Source organism: Monodon monoceros, unplaced genomic scaffold (assembly GCF_005190385.1).
Source record: "Monodon monoceros isolate NGI ecotype Baffin Bay Population unplaced genomic scaffold, NGI_Narwhal_1 Super_Scaffold_21, whole genome shotgun sequence".
Classification (NCBI taxonomy): Eukaryota; Metazoa; Chordata; class Mammalia; order Artiodactyla; family Monodontidae; genus Monodon; species Monodon monoceros.
This window is the reverse complement of record NW_021703778.1, coordinates 78,260,884-78,275,471: the sequence shown is the minus strand read 5'-3', so window position 1 is coordinate 78,275,471 and position 14,588 is coordinate 78,260,884. Positions and strand designations below refer to the sequence as shown.

The 14,588-nt window shown below is 37.4% G+C and overlaps 1 protein-coding gene across 1 annotated transcript in view; it reads right to left on the bottom strand.

Annotated features, from left to right (window-relative positions):
* Positions 1 to 14,588, bottom strand: part of SCAPER (S-phase cyclin A associated protein in the ER) — a 459,896-nt gene that overhangs the window by 372,750 nt on the left and 72,558 nt on the right. The window contains 1 exon segment of the mRNA XM_029238862.1: positions 3,303 to 3,403. Within this exon segment, the coding sequence (XP_029094695.1) occupies positions 3,303 to 3,403 (101 nt within the window).

Genomic DNA, 14,588 nt, shown 5'->3' with positions numbered 1-14,588 from the left:
TTGCAAAGCCTTAAGTATTTACTATCTGGCACTTTACAGAAAAAGTCTGCTGACTCCTGTGCTAGAGTTTTAGTCTTTGATGAGTTCTTTTTCCTACAAGGATGTCAATAAAGATGTTTAGTTGAAAAAAAACATTCACTGGCAAAACTGTATTTGCTTTTGTTTTTTAAATTATAATACACTTACTATCATTACAAGTGAGGCTGAACTTTTCCACCAGCCATTTAAACTTCATCTTTTGGGATTTGTACATTGGTATCTACTGCCCATTTTATCCACTGATACTTGCATCATTTTCTAATTGATTTGCAATCATTTACTACTACTACTACTATTATTATTACTATTATGGCTACAAATCTTGTCACATAGATGACATAACTATTTCACTTGTAATTATTTTTTTATGTAGAAAGGCATATTTTCTTCCTGTTAAATCAAGCCTATCGATATTTTCCTTTGTGCTTTTTGCCTTTGTCTCACAAAGTCCTTACCCACAATAAAAATATATAAATATTTATACTTTCTTTTCTAAGCATGTACAACATCAGTTTTTACATTTACATTTCAAGTCTGGGTGAAATAAATTTTGATGCATGATTTGAGGAATGAAAGATGGATAATGCCATCTACAGGAAATTTAAGGTTGCTTTCTATATCTGGGAGCTGCCTCAGGAGGCAAAAAGGAGAAATGCTGATAAGTGCGTAAGTTAAAAGAGTTGCCTCAGGGCTTCCCTGGTGGCACAGTGGTTAAGAATCCACCTGCCAATGTAGGGGACACGTGTTTGAGCCCTGGTCCAGGAAGATCCCACATGCTGTGGAACAAAGAAGCCCGTGCACCACAGCTACTGAGCCAGCATTCCAGAGCCCACAAGCCACAACTACTGAAGCCCACGTGCCGCAACTACTGAAGCCCATGCAGCTAGAGCCTGTGCTCTGCAACAAGAGAAGCCACCGCAGTGAGAAGCCCGCGCACCACAATAAAGAGTAGCCCACGCTCGCCGCAACTAGAGAAAGCCCGCACACAGCAACGAAGACCCAACACAGCCATAAATAAATACGCAATGCAGCCATAAATAAATAAATAAATAAATAGTTGCCTCAAGTATATTTTTGTAGGACATGAATAGCTGTTGGACGTGGCCTCACAAGCTTTCTCAATACAATCTTCAACATAGCCACTGTTAGAGTTTGCAAGCAAGAAAATTTAAAAATCTAGTTAGCTTTTTTAATGCACTAATGGTTATATTACAGACCCTTTTTGGATATAAGGAACAGGAACTCCATCAAATTAAATAAAAAAGAAGAAAGTAATAAAGACTTATTGTAAGGATACAAACTGTAAAATGTCAAGGACATCCTCAAGGTGGCTCATGATTAGCCACCTGGAAGAGGCAGGCTTTAAAGCAACACTCTTAAACTCTCAATGACCACATGATTTCTCTCATTTCTGCCTCTCTCTGTACATCTATTCCATTTTCTTTGAAATTGCTTTCCTCTGCTTATCTTTACAAGGGCAATACAGTCACCAATCACAGATCAGCGTGATGATCTCTTAACTTGGTTCAACCCAGTGAAGGAATGTAGCCCCCACCCCTGCCCAATCTAATCACCTATTACCAAGGCGAAAAGACGAAACTGCTTGTTACAAAGACAACTAGGCTTGATCCACCCAGGGACAGAGTAAAAAATTTTCATTGTGAGAAAAAAATATTAAAAGGCTCAACATATCATGGCTTCCTTGAATTTGGTTTCCTGGGAATCAAGGCTTCCTGGATTTGTCTCTTGGGATTCCTTCACTCTCTTGATTTCCCCCTGGGGCTGATACACTAGGATGGGATAAAAGATACGTTCTCTATTCTCTACAGGACGGTTCCACTCAGTGAGACTGAACCAAGGTTAAATCTAAGGGAAAGAGGCAGCCTAGGCCTATTTTCTCTGGGTAAAAAGGCATCATTGTAGCTCCATGTGAACTGACCCATTTCACAAGGGCTCAGGTTTCACTTTTAAGTCTAAACGAAATAGTAAATTGTTCTTTTGCCTTTGCACATAACCAAAATGATACTAAATCCAGTTGGATTACCTATCTCTGGAATATCTCTCAACTCTCCCTAGTACCTTTACTCTAGTCTGAGTAGCCATCATCTATAAACTATACTGATGAATCTCAACCTTCCCACACTACAGCCAGAAAGATCTTATAAAAACACAAGCCTGGTATGTAGTTTCCTTACTTAAGAAACTTTACGGCTCAAAATAAAGTCTAAGGTTTTTATCATGTCTACAGAGTCCTATATAATCTGGTCTCACCCTACCTCTCTAGGCTCCTCTCATGCCACTTTTCCCCTGCTCTCTTCACTCCAGCCCTGCTAAACTTTAAATTCTTGACTAAACTGTGCTCTCTTCCACCTCCAGGATATCATACACCATCACCTCTACCTGCAATTACACTTTTCTTCTCTCCTTGTCAAGCTAACTGCTTCTTGATATTTCTGCCCCACTTAAATGTAACCTCCTCCTCCTTGGGGAAGCCCTCCTGGACTTAACAAACTGCATGATGGTGCATTTTCTTATACTCCCAAAGTATCCTACATTTCTTTTGGATGACACTTTGTACACTAGTAAGTGTTTACTGTCAATGCACTGTGCACTTCATGAGGGCGGGGACTATGTCTGTTTTCTTCACCACAATAGTCCCAGAGCCTGACACATAGCACTCAGATGTTGTGTGCTGATTCCAAATGAAGGTTTCTAAAATACCTCTAATCTCTCATTATTCCCCTCATCTCATCAATTTTCCTCAGTGCCTACTACATTAAGAAATACTATACCTTTCCCTACATGCTGTCACTTCACACACTCTGCACGTCTATAGCTATCCTTATTTCCTTCATCTGAAAGGACAACCACTTTGTTAAAATCCATCACTTTCTTTAAACACTTCTGTATTTTCCATGAAATCTTTCCTGATCTATCCCCCAAAAGAAATATGACCCTGTCTTTCACTGAACATCTATAATAGTTTTTCATAGTAGTAAGTTCTATTTTATTCGACCTTTAGACTGAAAATTCATGAAAGGAGTAAATGTATCATATTAGGCAATTAAATTTCTGTACCAGATAAAAGTGCATTGTACTAGTAGGTACCCGATAAATACTTGTTACTTAACTTGAGAAATGCAGCTCCCAACTTTAAGATTTTTACAAGTTTCAAATTAAGCTGAGATCAAGTTCACTGTCAATTTTAATAATTGTTTTTGAAACTGCTGTCTGCTATAAATATAAAGACCAGAATTCATTACCTGCTTTGAGCATCTGTCTTCTCTAGCTTTTCCTGAAGTTGAATCCAGTCAATCAACGCTTTGAAATCTCTTACATAATTATCCAGCATCATTAGCACCTCCTAATTCAAAACAAACAACAAACATTAGATTCCATTCTGAAACCAAAGAGTTTCAAGAAAAAATTTTAGAGTAAAAGGACTTAGGAATTAATATTTTTTACACTATATATACTCATTGAGGAAGCAGCAAAACCTACGGATATTTTTTTGAGGGGGGGTTGTTTTATTTTCATTCTCACTCTTTGGTAAGAAATTAGGTGAAGCTGACAGTCTAAAGACCAAGAAATGGTACTGATATTCCTTCTCAAGACTTTCTCAACTGACCATTTTTTTAACCTTTTTTTATTGTTAAATTTAATAAACAGAAAAGTGCACAAAACATAAATGTACACATGAAAAGATGCTCAACATCACTATTGGAGAAATGCAAATCAAAACTACAATGAGGTACCACCTCACACCAGTCAGAATGGCCATCATTACAAATTCTACAAACAATAAATGCTGGAGAGGTTGTGGAGAAAAGGGAAGCCTCCTGCACTGTTGGTGGGAATGTAAATTGATACAGCCACTATGGAGAACAGTATGGAGGTTCCTTAAAACTAAAACTAGAGCTACGCATATGACCCAGTAATCCCACTCCTAGGCATGTATCCAGAAAAAAACATAATTCGAAAGGATAAATGCACCCTGATGTTCACTGCAGCACTATTTACAACAGCCAGGACACGGAAGCAACCTAAATGGCCATCAACAGAGGAATGAATAAAGAAGATGTGGTATATATATACAATGGAATATTATTCAGCCATAAAGACGAACAAAATAATGCCATTTGCAGAGACGTGGATGGACCTAGAGATTGTCATACAGAATGAAGTAAGTCAGAAAGAGAAAAGTATTGTATATTAATGCATATATGTGGAATCTAGAAAAATGGTAGAGATGAACTTATTTACAAAGCAGAAATAGAGTCACAGATGTAAAGAACAAACCTACGGATACCAAGGGGGGAAGGAGCATTGGAATGAATTGGGAGATTGGGACTGACATATATACACTATGTATAAAATAGATAAATAATGAGAAACTACTGTATAGCACAGGGAACTCTACTCAATGCTCTGTGGTGACCTAAATGGGAAGGAAATCTAAAAAAGCATGGATATATGTATGTATGACTGATTCATTTTGCTGTACAGCAAGAAACTAACACAACATTGTAAAGCAACTATACTCCAATAAAATTTTTTAAAAAACAAACATAAATGTACAGATAAATTATTTCAAAGCAAGGAACCATGCAACCACCACCCAGGACAAAAAATTTATTAATATCAGTCTCTAAAAGTTCCCTGATGTCCCTCTCTGAATCACTATTCCACCCCTGTTCCAAAGTAACCACTGCTTTGACTTCTAATAGGTTAATTTTGCCTGATTTTGAAATTCACATAAATGAACACAGAGTATGTATTACTCTGTGGCTTCTTTTGTACGTTTACCACATTCATTCATATTGCAGAGTGTACCTGCGATTCATTTACTGACACTGTCCAAGGTCACTACTAAACAGTATTCTAATGTATTAATATTGGGTTAGCCAAAAGGTTCGTTTGGTTTTTTCCATAAGATGGCTCTAGTAGCACTTAGTTGTCTTTAGCTTCATTCAAAACAATTTTGTTAGGCTGTAAGTGACAGCTGTCATATCAGTGTGCATTTAAAAAAACACATCAAAACTGGTGAATTTTTGTGTAGCCATTTCAATACTGAAGATGGAAGAAAAAAAGCAACATTTTCGGTATTTTATGCTTTATTATTTTAAGAAAGGTAAAAACGCAGCTGAAACACAAAAAAAGATCTCTGCTGTGTATGGAGAAGTTGGCTGATGAAACGTGTCAAAAGTGGCTGATGAAACGTGTCAAAAGTGGTTTGCGAAGTTTCGTGCTGGAGATTTCTCACTGGATGATGCCCCATGGTCGGGTAGACCAGTTGAAGTTGATAGCAATCAAATCGAGACATTCGTTGAGAACAATCAGTTATACCACGTGGGAGATAGCCAACATACTCTAAATATCCAAATCGAGTGCCAAAAATCATTTGCAGCAGCTTAGTTATGTTAATCGCTTTGATGTTTGGGTTCCACATAAGCAAAAAAAACCCTCTTGACCATATTTCCACGTGCGATTCTCTACTTAAATGTAATGAAAACATTCCGTTTTTAAAATAGATGAAAAGTGGATACTGTACAATAATGTGGAACGGAAGAGATCGTGGGACAAGTGAAATGAACCACCACCAACCACACCAAAGGCTGGTCTTCAACCATAGAAGGTGATGTTGTGTATATGGTGGAATTAGAAGGGAGTCCCCTATTATCCTCCTTCCGGAAAACCAAACAATTAATTCCAACAAGTACTGCTCCCAATTAGACCAACTGAAAGCAGCACTCGACGAAAAGCATCCGGAATTAATCAACAGAAAACACATAATCTTCCATCAGGATAAAGCAAGACCGCATGTTTCTTTGATGACCAGGCAAAAACTGTTACAGCTTGTCTGGGAAGTTCTGATTCATCCACTGTATTCACCAGACACTGCATCTTCAGATTTCCATTTATTTCGTCTTTACAAAATTCTCTTAATGGAAAAAATTTCAATTCCCTAGAAGACTGTAAAAAGCACCTGGAAAAGCTCTTTGTTCAAAAAGATAAAAATAGTTTGGGGAAGATGGAATCATGAAGTTGTCTGAAAAATGGCAGAAGGTAGTGGAACAAAAGGGTGAATACATTTTTCAATAAAGTTCTTGGTGAAAATGAAAAATTTCTCTTTTATTTTTACTTAAAAACCGAAGATGGGACTTCCCTGGTGGTCCAGTGGTTAAGACATCACCTTCTAATGCAGGGGGTGCAGGTTCACTCCCTGGTCAGGGAGCTAAGATCCCACATGCCTTGCAACCAGAAAACCAAAACATAAAAACAGAAGCAATATTGTAACAAATTCAATACAGACTTTAAAAATGGTCCTCATGCAAAAAAATCTTTAAAAAAAAACAAAACCGAAGGCACTTTTTAGCCAACCCCAAATTTATTTATCCAGTTTATTGGTTGGTATTCATTTTAATATTTATTTATCCAATATTTACCCAATCTAATGTTGAAGATTTAAGTGATTTCCAAATTTGGGGTATTACAAATTATATGCTGTTATTCATGTACATGTCCTATGCATATGTGTATATATTTCTGTTGAGTGTATGACCAAGAGCATAATTGCGGAGTCACAGATTAAGCATGTGTTCCACTTTATTTATTGTTTTAAGTTTATTTTATTTATTTTTGGCTGCTTCGTGTCTTAGTTGCAGCATGTGGGATCTTCATTGAGGCATGCGGGATCTTTCATTGCAGCACACAGGCTTCTCTCTAGCTGTGGTGTGTGGGTTTCCTCTTCTCTGGTTGTGGCACACAGGCTCCAGGGCGCGTAGCCTCTGTAGTTGTGGCACGCGGGTTTCAGAGTGCATGGGCTCTGTAGTTTGTGGCACGCAGGCTTTCTAGTTGAGGCGCGTGAGCAAAGCAGTTGTGACACATAGGCTTACCTGCCCCGCGGCATGTGGGATCTTAGTTCCCTGACCAGGGACTAAACCCCCGTCCCCTGCATTGTAAGGCGGATTCGTTACCACTGGACCACCAGGGAAGTCCCAATGTTCCACTTTAGTATATAATACCAAACTGTTTTCCAAAGTGGTTGCCACTCCCGCCAGCAGTCTATGTGAACTCTACTTGCTGCACACCCTCACCTACACTTGGTATTGTCCATTTGGGGTCTTCTTTGTTTTTAACCTGAGCCATTCTGGTTGATGGGGGTGTAATGGTTTCATTTTGGTTTTAGTATGTATTTCTCTGATTACTAATGATTCTCAGCACTTTTTCATATGCTTCCTGGCCATCCTCTTTTTGTGAAGTGCCTATTCAAGACGCTTCCCATTTTTCTAGAGTGTCAACTGTCTTTCTCTTTTTGATGTGTAGAAGTTCTTCACATTTTTTGGATATGTGTCTTTTGTTGATTATATGTGCAGCACATATATACTTGCCTTTTCACCCTCCTAATGGAATGGAATTTTTGATGAACAGAAATTCCTAATTTAAGGTAGTCTCATTTATGAGCCTTTCACCTAAAGACTGATGTAGCAATCTTTTCCTACCACAAGGTCAGGAAGATATTCTCCAAAATTATCTTTTAGAGCATGGGTCTATTTCTAGAATCTCTCCTCTGTTACACTGGTCTGTTTATCTATTCTTATACCAGTACCAAACTATCATACGTTGCTACAGCTCTAAAGTAAATCTCAAAACTCAGTAAATTCTCCAACTGTATCTTTGACTTCAAAGTTGTCTAGGCTAATTCCAGGCTTTTGCATTTCCATATAGATTTTAGAATCAGCGTGTCAATTTCTCAGGGGAAAAAAATCAGAATTTTCATTGCATTTGCATTGATTCTATAGATGACCTGGAAGAAAACCAACATTTTTATAACATTGTTTTTCTAGTCTATGAACAGATCTATAGCTCCATATATTTATCTTACTCAATGTGTCTCAGTAACGTATTACACTTTTCTGTGTAGAGGTCTTACACATCTTCTGTCAGATTTAACCCTAAGAATAAATGGAAGTTGTTTTAAAGTTTTTCTTTTTCAGTTACTGTTGATTTTTTTATTTTGAACTTGTATCCAGCAACTTTAACTCACTCAATACTTCTAATAGCTAATCTTTAGATTCTTCTGGACTTCATAAATATACATATATACATACATACATATATATATATATAATCTGTGAATAATGACATATCTATTTTTCTCCCTAAGCCTTATACCTTTTATGTCTTATTCTTGTATTCCTCTGCTGGCTAAAATCTTAAGTACAAGGTTGAACAGAAATAAGGTTAGCAGCCTTTCTTGTCTCATTCACAACTGCAGAAGGAAAGCTCTCAACATTTCACCATTAAGTACGATGTTTACTCTAGAATTTTTGGAAGATTCCTTATATCAGTAAGGATGTTCCCTTTTATTCCCAGTTTGCTAGTTTTATCATGAATGGGTGCTGAACTTCATCAAATATTTTTCCTAAATCTACTGAGACAATATGATTTTTCATCTTCACTCATCTAATTTGGTAAATAACATTAATTGCATATTCAAATGTTAAAGGAACACTGCAGGACTGGAAGGAATCTGACTTGATTGTGATGTAGTGTCTAATTTTCAAATAACCAGATTTGATACATCATTATATGGTTTAGGACTTGGGCACTCTGTACTCCAGAGTGGCCTGTATTTTCCTTTCTCATAAGTGCTTTCGTTATCAAAGTTATGCTGGAAAGAATTCTCTATTTTTCTAGGTTCTAGAAGAATTTGCATAATACTGGCACTTTTTCCTCAATTTTAAAAATTGAGATATAATTCATACACCATAAAACTCACCATTTTGAATTATACAATTCAGAGTTGTGCAACATACATGCAAAGAGTTGTGCAACTATCTAATTCCAGAACATTTTCATCACCCCCAAAAGAAACCATAAGCAGTCACTCCCTTTGCTCCCCTCTCTCCAGGCTTGGAAACCACTAATCAACTTTCTGTCTCTATGGATTGGCCTGTTCTGGACATTTCATATAAACATCATCATACAATATGTGGTCTTTTGAGGCTGGCTTCTTTTACTTAGTATAATGTTTTCAACGTTTTTCCACCGGGTAGCATGTATCCGTACTTCATTCCTTTTTATAACTAAATAATTGCATGAATAAACACACTTGCTTATTCACTTGTCAGCTCATGGATATTCAGGTTGTTTCCACTTTTTGCCTATTATGAATAATGCTGCTATGTACATTCATGTACAAGTTTTTATGTGAACACATGCTTCAAATTCTCTTGGGTGTATAACTGGAAGTGGATTTACAGGGCCATATGGTAACTCGAAGTTTAACATTTAATATTAACGACCAAACTTTTTTCCACAACAGCTGTACCATTTTACATTGTTATCAGCAATATGAGAGGGTTCTATATTCTTCATATCCTTGCCGAGATTTGCTATTTTCTAACTTCTTGATACTAGTCAACAAAAAGAGGATAAAGTGGTATTATTGTTGTTATTTGAAATTCCCTGATGACTAAAAACGTTGAGCATATATTCATGTGCTTATTGGACATTTGTATATCTTCTTTGGAGAAATGTTTATTCAAATTCTTTTTTTTTACATATTTATGGGAATATAATTGCATTACAATGGTGTGTTAGCTTCTGCTTTATAACAGGGTGAATCAGCTATACATATGCATATATCCCCATATGCCTTCCCTCCTGCGCCTCCCTCCCACCCTCCCTATCCCACCCCTCTAAGTGGCCACAAAGTACTGAGCTAATCTCCCTGTGCTATGCGGCTGTTTCCCACTAGCTATCTATTTTACATTTGGTAGTGTATACATGTCCATGCCACTCTCTGACTTTGTCCCAGCTTACACTTCCCCTTCCCCATGTCCTCAAGTCCATTCTCTACATCTGCGCCTTTACTCCTGTCCTGCCCCTAGGTTCTTCATAACCAATTTTTTTTAGATTCCATATATATGTGTTAGCATATGGTATTTGTTTTTCTCTTTCTAACTTACTTCACTCTGTATGACAGACTCTAGGTCCATCCACTTCACTACAAACAACTCAACTTGGTTTCTTTTTATGGCTGAGTAATATTCCATTGTATGTATGTGCCACATCTTCTTTATCCATTCATATGTCGATGGACACTTAGGTTGCTTCCATGTCCTGGCTGTTGTAAACAGAGCTGCAGTGAACACTGTGGTACATGACTCTTTTTGAATTATGGTTTTCTCAGGGTATATGCCCAGTAGTGGGGTTGCTGGGTCATATGGTAGTTCTATTTTTAGTTTTTTAAGGAACCTCCATACTGTTCTCCATAGTGGCTGTATCAATTTACATTCCCACCACCAGTGCAAGAGGGTTCCCTTTTCTCCACACCCTCTCCAGCATTTATTGATTCTAGATCTTTTGATGATGGCCATTCTGACTGGTATGAGGTGATATCTCATTGTAGTTTTGATTTGCATTTCTCTAATGATTAGTGATGTTGAGAATCCTTTCATCTGTTTGTTGACAATCTGTATATCTTCTTTGGAGAAATGTCTATTTAGGTCTTCTAGCCATTTTTGGATTGGGTTTTTTTTTTTGATATTGAGCTGCATGAGCTGCTTGTAAAATTTGGAGATTAATCCTTTGAGAGTTGCTTCATTTGCAAATATTTTCTCCAATTCTGAGGACTGCCTTTTCATCCTGTTTATGTTTTCCTTTGCTGTGCTAAAGCTTTTAAGTTTCATTAGGTCTCATTTGTTTATTTTTGTTTTTATTTCCATTTCTCTAGGAGGTGGGTCAAAAAGGATCTTGCTGTGATTTATGACAGAGTGTTCTGCCTATGTTTTCCTCTGAGAGTTTTACACTGTCTGGCCTTATATTTAGGTCGTTAATCCATTTTGAGTTTATTTTTGTGTATGGTGTTAGGGAGTGTTCTAATTTCATTCTTTTACACATAGCTGTCCAGTTTTCCAAGCACCACTTATTGAGTAGGCTGTCTTTTTTCCATTGTATATTCTTGCCTCCTTTATCGAAAATAAAGTGACCATATGTGAGTGGGTTTACCTCTGGGCTTTCCAGCCTGTTCTACTGATCTATATTTCTGTTTCTATGCCAGTACCATACTATCTTGATTACTACAGATTTGTAGTATAGTCTCAAGTCCGGGAGCCTGATTCCTCCAGCTCCGTTTTTCTTTCTCAAGATTGCTTTGGCTATTCAGGGTCTTTTGTGTTTCCATACGAATTGTGAGTTTTGTTCTATTTCTGTGAAAAATGCCATTGGTAGTTTGATAGGGAATGCATTAAATCTGTAGATTGCTTTGGGTAGCATAGTCATTTTCACAATGTTGATTCTTCCAGTCCAAGAACATGCTGTATCTCTCCATCTGTTGGTACCGGCTTTAACTTCTTTCATCAGTGTCTTACAGTTTTCTGCAATAAAGGTCTTTTGTCTCTTTAGGTAGGTTTATTCCTAGGTATTGTGTTCTTTTTGTTGCAGTGGTAAATGAGAGTACTTCCTTAATTTCTCTTTCAGGTTTTTCATCATTAGTGTATAGGAATGCAAGAGATTTCTGGCTATTAATTTTGTATCCTGCTACTTTACCAAATTCATTGATTAGTTCTAATAGTTTTCTGGTAGAGTCTTCAGGATACTCTATGCATAGTATCATGTAATCTTCAAACATTGACAGCTTTACTTCTTCTTTTCCTATTTGGATTCCTTTTATTTCTTTTTCTTCTCTGATTGCTGTGGCTAAAACTTCCAAAACTATGGTGAATAATCTTGGTGAGAGTGGGCAACCTGTCTTGTTCCTGATCTTACTGGAAATCGTTTCAGTTTTTCACCATTGAGAACGATGTTGGCTGTGGGTCGGTCATATATGGCCTTTATTATGTTGAGGTAAGTTCCCTCTATACCCACTTTCTGGAGGATTTTTCTCATAAACGGGTGTTGAATTTTGTCGAAAGCTTTTTCTACATGACTTGAGTTTATCATGTAGTTTTTATTCTTCAGTTTGTTAATATGGTGTATCACATTGATTGATTTGCGTATATTGAAGAATCTTTGCATTCCCGGTATACACCCCACTTCATCATGGTGTATGATCCTTTTAATGTGCTGTTGGATTCTGTTTGCTAGTATTTTCTTTTTTTTCTTTTTGTGGTACGCGGGCCTCTCACTGTTGTGGCCTCTCCCGTTGTGGAGCACAGGCTCCGGACACACAGGCTCAGCGGCCATGGCTCACGGGCCCAGCCACTTCATGGCATGTGGGATCTTCCCGCAACAGGGCATGAACCCATGTCCCCTGCACCGGCAGGCGGACTCTCAACCACTGCGCCACCAGGGAAGCCCTGTTGGCTAGTATTTTGTTTAGGATTTTTGCATCTATGTTCATCAGTGATATTGGCCTGTAGTTTTCTTTCTTTGTGACATCTTTGTCTGGTTTTGGTATCAGGGCGATGGTGGTCTCATAGAATGAGTTTGGGAGTGTTCCCCCTTCTGGTAAATTATGGAACAGTTTGAGAAGGAGAGGTGTTAGCTCTTCTCTAAATGTTTGACAGAATTCACCTGTGAAGCCATCTGGTCCTGCGCTTTTGTTTGTTGGAAGATTTTTAATCACAGTCTCAATTTCAGTGCTTGTGATTGGTCTGTTTATATTTTCTATTTCTTCCTGGTTCAGTCTCGGAAGGTTGTGCTTTTCTAACAATTGGTTCATTTCTTCCAGGTTGTTCATTTTATTGGCATAGAGTTGCTTGTAGTAATCTCTCATGATCCTTTGTATTTCTGCAGTGTCACTTGTTACTTCTCCTTTTTCATCTCTAATTCTATTGATTTGAATCTTCTCCTCTTTTTGTTGATGAGACTGGCTAATGGTTTATCAATTTTGTTTATCTTCTCAAAGAACCAGCTTTTAGTTTTCCTGATCTTTGCTACTGTTTCCTTCATGTCTTTTGCATTTATTTCTGATCTGATCTTTATGATTCTTTCCTTCTGCTAACTTTGGGGTTTTTTTGTTCTTCTTTCTCTAAGTGCTTTAGGTGTAAGGTTAGATTGTTTATTTGAGATGTTTCTTGAGGTAGGATTGATGTGCTATAAACTTCCCTCTTACAGCTGCTTTTGCTGCATCCCATAGGTTTTGGGTTGTCGTGTTTTCATTGTCATTTGTCTCTAGGTATTTTTTGATTTCCTCTTTGATTTCTTCAGTGATCTCTTGGTTATTAAGTATTGTTTAGCCTCCATGTGTTTGTATTTTTTTACAGAATTTTTCCAGTAATTGATTTCTAGTCTCATAGTGTTGTGGTCAGAAAAGGTACTTGATAACGATTTCTAATTTCTTAAATTTACCAAAGCTTGATTTGTGACCCAGGATATGACCCTGGAGAATGTTCCATGAGCACGTGACAAGAAAGTGTATTCTGTTGTTTTTGGATGGAATGTCCTATAAATATCAATTAAGTCCATCTTGTTTAATGTATCATTTAAAGCTTGTGTTTCCTTATTTATGTTCATTTTGGATGATCTATCCATCGGTGAAAGTGGGGTGTTAAAGTCCCCTACTATAACTGTGTTACTGTCAATTTCTTCTTTTATGGCTGTTAGCATTTGCCTTATGTATTGAGGTGCTCCTTCGTTGCGTGTATAAATATTTACTGTTGTTATATCTTCTTCTTGGATCGATCCCTTGATCATTATGCAGTGTCCATCGTCATCTCTGGTAATAGTCTTAAAGTCTATTTTGTCTGATATGAGAATTGCTGCTCCAGCTTTCTTTTGATTTCCATTTGCATGGAATAACTTTTTCCATCCCCTCACCTTCAGTTTGTATGTGTCCCTAGGTCTGAAGTGGGTCTCTTGTAGACAGCATATATATAGGTCTTGTTTTTGTATCCATTCAGCTAGTCTATGTCTTTTGGTTGAAGCACATAATCCATTTACATTTAAGGTAATTATCAATATGTATGTTTCTATTACCATTTTCTTAATTGTTTTGGGTTTGTTTTTCTAGGTTTTTTCCTTCTCTTGTGTTTCCTGCCTAGAGAAGATCCTTTAGCATTTGCTGTAAAGCTGGTTTGGTGGTGCTGAATTCCCCTAACTTTTGCTGTCTTTAAAGGTTTTAGTTTCTCCATCAAATCTGAATGAGATCCTGGCTGCTTAGAGTAACCTTGTTTGTAGGTTTTTTCCTTTCATCACTCTAAATATGTCCTGCCACTCCCTTCTGGCTTGCAGAGTTTCTGCTGAAAGATCAACTGTTAACCTTATGGGGATTCCCTTGTATGTTATTTGTTGTTTTTCCCTTGCTGCTTTTAATATTTTTCCATGTTTTTAATTTTTGATAGCTTGATTAATATGTGTCCTGGCCTGTTCTCCTTGGATTTATCCTGTATGGGACTCTCTGCACTTCCTGGACTTGATTAACTATTTCCTTTCCCATGTTACGGAAGTTTTTAACTATAATCTCCTCAAATATTTTCTCAGTCCCTTTCTTCTTCTTTTCTTCCTCTGGGACCCCTATAATTCGAATGTTGGTGCGTTTAATTTTGTCCCAGAGGTCTCTGAGACTGCCCACAATTCTTTTCATTCTTTTTTCTTTATTC